Below are 8886 nucleotides of genomic sequence, written 5' to 3' on the forward strand. Positions count from 1 at the left end.
CCTCTATCATTTTACCTTTAGACTTTATAGAAGCAGCGTTGAAATATTTTAAATGTGCATTTGCACTCTCCGGTTGGAATGAAATGCGAACAGCAGAGCGCGTGGCCGTCAACACATGCTGCGTCTCCAGGAGGCCTCTGGAAACTGATAAAACTGCGGGGTGGACAGCAGAGCGCTGAGAGGGCGTGTGTCCTACTCCGACGTTTTCGACCCTCGCCCAGCACAACCCAAGCTTCGAGGCTGCGGCGGTGGTGCGCTGGAAGTTCCGTCCGCGTCACACCCTGTTTTATTGAATTGAAACAAGCTACTTGAGGAAACTCGCTGATTGCAGGAGGAACAAGCTGCTTGCGCGCGCGTCGGTGTAGCATGACTGCAGTGCCATGCTCCCTCCAGACTTGTGCCATTTTTTTTTTTTCTTTTTTAGTACGCATTGGGATTTTGTTTTGGCGAACAGTATAGCAGAAACTGTGCGATATTTGAGACAGAAGAAGAAGGAGAACTAAAGAAGGCTGCTGACGCCTAATAACCTCAATTACTCGACAAACTTCTATATATCAGCTTATAGCGCTCGCCCTGTTTCCCCTCTTGTTCTTGTGTCTCGTGTGTATCGCCGGGCTCGCCAAAATGCTGGTTCACCAGCTCCAGCATTCGCCAAACATTTAAACTAAATGCAGTAACTTTATCATTGGGGACTTTTAGGAAACCGTTACCGTGTTCCGCGTACCGCATTAAGGGAGCTTTTGAAGCATGCTTTTGAGCACATGCCCCGCGTAACGGTATCATTCGGGCGCACGCTTAAAAGCATGCCTCAAAAGCTCAAATAGTGCGGTACGCGGAATACGGTAATGGTTTGCAAAAAGTTCCTTTTGACAAGCCACATTTTGCAGGTGGCCAGGATCTTGTTCAGAGAGCACATTAAATTATCACCCCGTGCATCAGAAGCGTGAAATAGGAGTTAACGCCGTTTGTTCGTGCAGGTAAAGTATGTATAGTTTAATTGACGTCGGTTATCAGAACCAAGCAGTTGTCGTCTTGAAGGACCAAGAGCGTGTGGCTCCTGCAGAATAATGCTTGTTGAAAAATGTGTAATAAAAAGGCGCAAGTTGGGAGGGAGCGTGACGCATGCGGTCATGCTCCACGGACGCGCGCGCAAGGCGCGCGCGCAACAGCCTCCTCCTACTGCGAGCGGCGAGCTTCCTCACGTGGTGTCGAGCCATCGAAAGTGGTTTTGACGGAACCTCCAGTGCACCACCGGCACAGCGTCGAAGCTTGGGGTGTGCTGGGCGAGGGTCAAACAGATTGGAGCAGGATGCAGACCCTCGCCGGGCGCCCTACTCTGTACCGCGTAGTTCTATCCGTTTTCAGAGGCCTCCTGAAGGCACAGAACGTATCAAGAACCACGCGGTCCTCTGTTTGCATTTCATTTTAACCCGATAGTGCCTTCCTTACTTCCCACAAATAATGACTTTTCGGCGCCGCCAAGTCACACCGATCAAATACGTTACTTAAGGTCAGAACTGAATTTAGTTCTTTTGTCACTGTAGTCCCATGAATATAATCCTAGCCCACTAGGAGACAGAACATCACTTTGAGAATATGAAGAACATTTATTAAATATAATAAAAATAACAATATTATACATCGGTATTACTGCATCACAGCTCGACGCACGTAGGGAAAGGGTACATGGAAATGTGCAGGTTAATTGGGGACGTCACAAAGTTCCTGCGGATGAGGGTGCTCCGACACTGCGTCAAACGAAAGTAAAAGTGACCCCGGCGGCTGGTAGCTTCTCCGCCCTTGTCGAGGTGAGCGTACCCTCGGAGCTCTCCAAGTCCTTGGGACTTAACACCAAGTTTTGCGTGGAGTCCACTTTGAGACTCCCGAAGTTGGTGATGCGGGCAAGAATGCTGGCATATTAGACCACGGAGATGTAGAGGACGCTCTTTTCCTCTGAATGTGTGGATGTCCTTCAACCTCCGAGGCGATGTTGAAAAGGGGGAATCAACTGAAGCCACTGATCAATTATTTGGTGGACAATGGTGTTTGAGGGCTGTCGGACAAAAAATGCTTTTTTTTTGTCTTTTTACCTGAAGGCTTGTCTATTTAAAGAGCTGAAGCCGTCATAAACAAAAACTTTAAGCGGGTGGATGTCGTGGTGAAGAAGGTTACAGACCGGGCTTCAGAACTGTGCCAGGGTTAGCCTTGAACCAGTAGGAAAGTAGAGTCAAGAAGTCGGCGGGTATGCATCTAGAAGTATTCTTTAATACAAAGTCGCAAATGCACTTTGTCCTCTTAGGGCTATTGTTTATGAGAAGTCACTTGGCAGCGTCAGGTGGCCACGTACCTACAGAATCATGGCCTTACAGGGCTATTGTTTTTGAGAAGGCACCTGGCAGAATCAGGTGGCCATGTACCTCAAGAATCAATTATCCCTTTGTGCATCGCAGACCCGTATCGGGTTTTAAACTGTGAGTCGGAGGTGGACTTTCTGAAGAGTGAAGTGTCTTGGAGTTGGTCAGCATTTAGTGTAGATATTTTATTCCCTGCCTCACGATGAGATGCTCTCTTCGGTGAGGTCGTGCATTGAATCTGATAGAGAACTGGGTTCAGAAATTCTAACGGCGTCAATTTTGAGGGCTTTCGTCGGCTGCTGTTTTTTTTTTTAATCTGAGGCCAATGGTGGTGGCTTGGTGCGGTGAATGTTTTGTGCAAAGAACGGGTGTGTCTAATTGTTCAAAATTGGCCCCAGTCCTTAGTAACATATTCTTGGAAAAGTAAACAGTACTATTGAGAATGCTTTGCGAGTTTTGACTGTGAAAAGGGTTCTTTGATTGGCGGATGATTTTCTGGTGGTTCATAAAATAGAAGGAGATACAGTGTGTGCTTCGGTCTTGGGCGTGTTTAGTAAGTGTGTGTGTGTGTGGGGGGGGGGGGGGGTGTCCTTAGTTTTACATTGGAGGAACAATATGAAGGGGCTCTGCAGTTCCTGGATCTGTCTTTGTGCCTGGGAGATAACCACGTGCGTTCATCTTCTAGTCCCCTATCGAAAGAGCCAATCCTGGATTTTAGATCAGCCCATTTGAAGGTGGTGAAGAGGAGCATCGGGGTTTCATGTCTTGGCTCGCTCCTGGAGAAGTCATGCCCACAAACGATGAACAACAATTTCTTGCCTCATGTCAAGAAACTCAGAGCATCAGGGTTTCCGCAAGCATTGTTGACGAACGTGAGAACTTTTACGGAAGAAGGCTAAGAGCATTTAGAGGAGCGTCGATTTTAACATAAAGCGAATGGGGGTGGCACCGTGCATCTCACGTTTTTCCCACAACTTGAAAATGTTGGAAGTCGGTTTGGGGTGCCCAAGGTGTTCTCACCAACATCAAAATTGAGCCAAATTTGTGCCGGAGTCGGTGAGAAAGTTAGAAAGCGTGCGAATGTGAGGTGTTCCAAAAACATGTAAACCCGCTTGTGTCATGCGTTTCGTGTGTTGTGTATCGAATTTGCCTGTCTTGTGGAAAGTTGAGTGTCGTGCACACGGGGAAGTGTCTGAACGACAGACTCGAAAAACATGCGTATTTGTTCCAAAAAAAAAACGGTGGGTGGCCTTCTTCTTTTAAATTCTAGGAACTATTTTTGCCAGCTTGCCTTCACTGACGCGAGAGTCCTAGGAAAGAACAGGGACAAGGCCACGAGAGAAATTATCGAAGCTTTTTACATATTATATTTAGGGGCGAGGTTTGTGAGCGAATCATCTTTTGCGTTGCCCCAAAAGGAGCTGACGTTCCTGGTATCTTCAATAAAGTGTCCGGATAATACTGACGTAACGTAAATTCACTTTCGCCTAATAATGAGCAGCGGGGATAACGAGTGTGTGTTTGTGTGTGTGTGTGTGTGTGTGAAAGGGCAATGTTTTATGAAGATCTGATTTGTACACATTTTTCCTTTTGTTTTGTTTCAAGTAATATATTTAGTTACGAGTTCAACTTCGTCCTGTCATGTTTTTTCTTTGTTGGTCACCGTCTTTTGAAGCTGATATTCATCAACCATATTTAATTACTACTAACTGGCCCAGTTTACTATTTCGTTACGCCAGTCAAACCTCAGGATAATTCCTTGGTTAGATTCTAGACCCTACACGACTTAGTCAAAACGAAAATCCTAGGGATCGTGTGATCGTGTAATAATTACTTTTTGATGAACTTTAAATACGCTGGGTAAACATAAAGCTGATACTCTAGTAGACGTAAGACCCATTTCCAGGTGGGTTTGCCTTATGTCCAGTGTACCCTCAACCTTCGCCTCTTTAGCGCACGAACTCTCACCCTTACTTGAGGAGCTTATAGTAGTGATATTAATGGCATATGATAATATTACGCAGCAGGATCACTCTCACCCGGGTGGCCGTTAGATCTCTCCCTTCTGGACGACCATAACCCAACTATTGACGTATTAATGCGGAAGTGTACAAGATAATACGGCAGTGGGAGATCATTACGTATGCCAATGTTCGTATTGCCAATCAGCACCAACAGTTCGAACAAGATCACATGGTCATCTACACAAACGCCAGTTTTAACAACAGCAAGGGGGGCATGGCCTGGTACTGCCCCACACGACCGGAACTGAATAGCGCCCATAGTTATCACCTCCTCTATATCGACGCCCGGCAGGCTGAACTCCTGGCAATATGAGGAGCCCCTTCCTCAATCCCAGGCCCCCTACGACAACACGAGTCCATAAGATTACTAACGGACGCCAAGGAAGCGCTCCAAGAAATCGAAAACATTAATACGGATGACTCCCCGACTCAGCCCAAAAGAAAACTAGTGCACGACTTACAAGATGTGGGCCTCGACCTTCGTACTCAGTGGACATCAGTACACACCGGATTGACAGGATGGAAGGCAGTGGCACATTACACCGCCACGGCAGCCCGAGGGAGTATCGACTTAAGAAATGGTACACCCCAGCCGCGGACACACCGGTTCGTGCAGTCACTGCGGATTGGAGTGCAGAGCTAATCTCCTGAACCTTATCTGGGACTGCTCACGCTTGTCCGCCGGCAGGACATATATTCAGGATATGCCACATGCCGATCATGACACATTACTTGCACACTTCCGAACATATCACCCTAGCCAAAACACGCTATGGTGGTAAGAGTGGCCTTGCGAGAGAAGTGTGAGGTGACTCCCATTACTTGACCGGCAGATTCTCATACCGGCAGGAATATTCAGAAGCAGAACGACCTCTAGGATGCCTTCTGCACCCCAGAGAGATTGTCAAGCGTGCAGAAATCCTCGCATATGCCTTTTATCCCCCTCCTCAAACCCTAATCCCACACCACGGCTTTAGTCATCCCCTTCCCATGTGCTCCAATAAATAAATAAATTGAAGTGCTGTGCTTCTCAGGTCCACTATCTATCTCCGTCCCTGTCTACTTTAGACAACTTAACTAATTTGTTTGGATGTACCAACTCGCTTCCGTTGCCACTTTGTTTTAATGCGAAAGTTTGCGTGTATAATATTTATCGTACGAAATGTTTCTAGCGGAGCTTTTTTTTTTCGGCTTTTTGCGCATAATGATAATGCAGTAATTGCTTCTTCGTCACACTGCAAGCAAAATATAGACGGGGTGCAGCAGCTAAGAAATTAGAGTAAACACTCAGGCGAGCTAGTGACGAATCATAGTAGAAAAACCTATAGAGAAAGAGCTAAAAAGGACAAGAACACCACCTTGGTTTTTCTACCATGTAACACCTATATTAAGGGGCAACAGAAAAAACATTAATTATAGTCCAACGGCGTAGAGAACAGTGGCCTTTGAACGCAAGCTGAAAGTATGATTCGCCTCTTTGAAATTGCATTTTTTTTCTCATTGTAATTTCACAATACGGCGGCGCAAGGCACACGTTCGTTCAAACCCTAGTTACTCTAGAAATGTGGTCGCTCTGACTTGCCGCACACACAAGTCACGCGGAGCATGTGCGTGACGCCACTATGACGCGCGCGCCATACACTCTAAAAAAAGTTTGTGCGTCAGCTTTCACGCACAACACTCGGAGAGCCAATCACCGTAACTTACGGAAGCAGCTCAGCGAAGGACATTGCGGAAACATATGTTTAGACCAAAAAACGCAGTCCTAGTTGTGACGTTAAGCAACGGAAAACGTCACGCTTGCATTGCTTAATGTCACAACTCAGACTGCGTTTTTTTGTATAAACATATGTTTCGGCATTGTCATTCGCTGAGCTGCCTCCGTAAGTTGCGGGGATTGGCTCTGCGAGTGTTGTGCGGGAAAGCAGACTCACGGGCTTTTTTAGAGTGTAGGGGTTTTCATCGAGTTAGGTTTCCCTTGACACGCCTAATATTTTGCAGGTCGTCCTCTCACTGCGAGAGCCCTAGTCCAACGTTCCGCGATGGCCAAACCTGGAGGATCCGGCCATCGTTCCGATGCTTTATACGTTGGATCGAACGGTTTTGACGCACACGCGCCCATAACTTGCGGGACGACGTGGACATGCTGGCGTATAAAAGGACAACATCAGACGTATAACTCGACCTGCTCGTCAAGATTCAACAATCTGCCGCGTTTAAAAAAATAAAAAGAGCGGTACGAAGGTTCCGTGTCACTCATCTAAGAATATAATCAGCCTATTCAAGGTAATGGATTTCTTATGATTAAAAAAAAAACTGTATTCGATGGTAATTTGTCATTTAGGTGTTTAATTTGAGATAATCTCTAAATCAGGTTCTGCCCAGTAACATATGCCAGAGAAATCTGACACGTCTTTTTTAAATAATAAAGAAATACAGACCTAGAACAAATTAGATAAAGAATCTTTTATCGGTGGTGTATATGACGAAGCCAAAAAAACAAGCGGTCACTGGTTTGTTTTTAGTACTGATTCATAGCTAACACGCTGTGATTAGAACCTATCGTAGTGAAATGTATTTACGCGGGGAATACACCTATGGGCTGAAAATTGCTGTTAGACACTCTAGAGCATACAAAATTACAAAAATAAGGTGACTTCACATTAATGCTAATTTTGTTACGCAGTAAGTGTGAAGAGACAGTTGAAGTGCGCTTTCATATCAATATTCCTTGAAATTTATTGATATTTTTTTTAACTATGTAACTCTAATTCAAATCAAGCAATTTAATAACCCTTCAGATGCGTCTTTCTCTGTTGTCAGGTTATTCTACACTCACGTCAAGTATGTAACTGTGTGTTAATATAAAAATTACTCGCGTACAACAACTTCTGTTAAAAATAAGGTCCTATTTACTTGTCAATGTTGTTCTGGCGTCGTTTTACGTGTCGCGTGTGTTGTAAATAAATTACCCTCGACAGAAAATACAGCAATTCCTTCCCCCCCCCCCCCCCCAAAAAAAAAAATTGTTTTGAAGATTAATTTTCCCTGATTTCCAAGGCTGCGACACAAGAATACTTGCAATATCTCTAAAACGATATTATTTATTTATTTATCTTTACACATAACATAGCGGCCGATGCCTATTAAACAAAATATGTAGACGCATTCTGTCATTCTTTTCACATTGACACAAACAGGAGCGCTGAACCGCAAATTTCTTGAAAGGCGCCGCGACTCTGTTCCAAGATATAATTTGAAAGAACGAGGAAGTGACAAAGCCGAAGGCCTTAATGTTTACATTTACAAAATTCGTCGAAAGGAAAACCCAGATACAATGGTATTGACAATATTGTCCAGCAGAGTACCCATCTGCTGGTAATGTTTGTCCTAGGAAGGAACAGGATAGTAAATTTACAAATATCACGTGCTCAGAGGCAGCTTAAAGGATGCATATGGGCGTGCCAGTTCCCAAGTATCTCATTAACGCCTCGCAGTCAATGAGAATGCTGCATGAGCCGATGACAACGCCGAAACACGAATGACCAGTCAGAAGGCGTAATTCATAGGAGGCCCGCCCTGCGTTCCTTGAGCCTTCAGGGGCTCAAGGAACGCAGGGCGGGCCTTGAGCCCCTGTTTCTTAGTGTAACTAAGAAACACCAGGAGAAACGTGAAGACGTCATAGTTATTGCCCAGAATGAGATTTTTCATGAGGTGGCGGTTTCGGCTACCAGAATAATATGGCGAATTATTACTTACAGCGGGGACAAGGTGAACATCTTACGAACAAGGCGCTTGAAACAAATTCCTTATAATGTTTTCACTATTTGTGGCATTTTCTATTACCGTTCACGAGAGTATGTGCTGGGTATTGCAACAACAACAAGGGGCAAAGCGCCGAAGGAACTTAAGTTACTTATTAGTCGAGGTGGAAATGCAGGGGAGTGAGACCTGTATACCATGATTGCTCTAGCGAACACTTACCACAATCTGCAACGCGTAAGAGCAGCCACGTCAAGAACGCGAACTGAAATATCGCGAACATAATTTTAGAATCTCTTCTATATGAACATCGTCGATTCACTAATTGTATATATATATATATATATACCAGAGAATGAGACGCGTTTATTGCACCATCTTTCTTTAAATAAACGGCAGGTGCGTGCGTAGGACGTTTTGAAAAAGAGTAAAACTTAAAGCGTATGTGTTTATTTTACGCGTCTCTGAATCTGTTCGTACGATTACGACGTCAACAGGAAGAGTGTGAATGCCGTCTGCAATGCGTAGGAATATGCTGGTGACGTGTGGAAACGGCGCATGGGGCGACGAACCTTTACCACGAACAATATAGTGAAAGTGCGTAAAGGTTGAGTTTTTCTAAACGGAGAAGTAATCTTAAAGTATATAGCGATATTGGCAACTTTTATGTGATAATGATACGTTATATTGTGAGCGCTTCTCCGACGATGCGTGCTTTTATGTCTGACTTCAATAGACAGCGTCGC

General features: G+C 44.9%; 1 protein-coding gene across 1 annotated transcript in view; it reads right to left on the bottom strand.

The window, feature by feature from the left end:
* LOC115330956 (venom metalloproteinase antarease-like TtrivMP_A) overlaps nucleotides 1-8423 on the bottom strand; it is a 69735-nt gene extending 61312 nt beyond the window's left edge. The window contains exon 1 of the mRNA XM_040212641.1: nucleotides 8363-8423. Coding sequence (XP_040068575.1) covers nucleotides 8363-8423 — 61 coding nt within the window. The remainder of the gene's footprint in view (nucleotides 1-8362) is intronic.
* Between the last annotated feature and the right edge of the window lie 463 nt (nucleotides 8424-8886).

The sequence above is a fragment of the Ixodes scapularis genome, unplaced genomic scaffold (genome assembly GCF_016920785.2).
Source record: "Ixodes scapularis isolate PalLabHiFi unplaced genomic scaffold, ASM1692078v2 PGA_scaffold4__175_contigs__length_147842914, whole genome shotgun sequence".
Lineage (NCBI taxonomy): Eukaryota > Metazoa > Arthropoda > Arachnida > Ixodida > Ixodidae > Ixodes > Ixodes scapularis.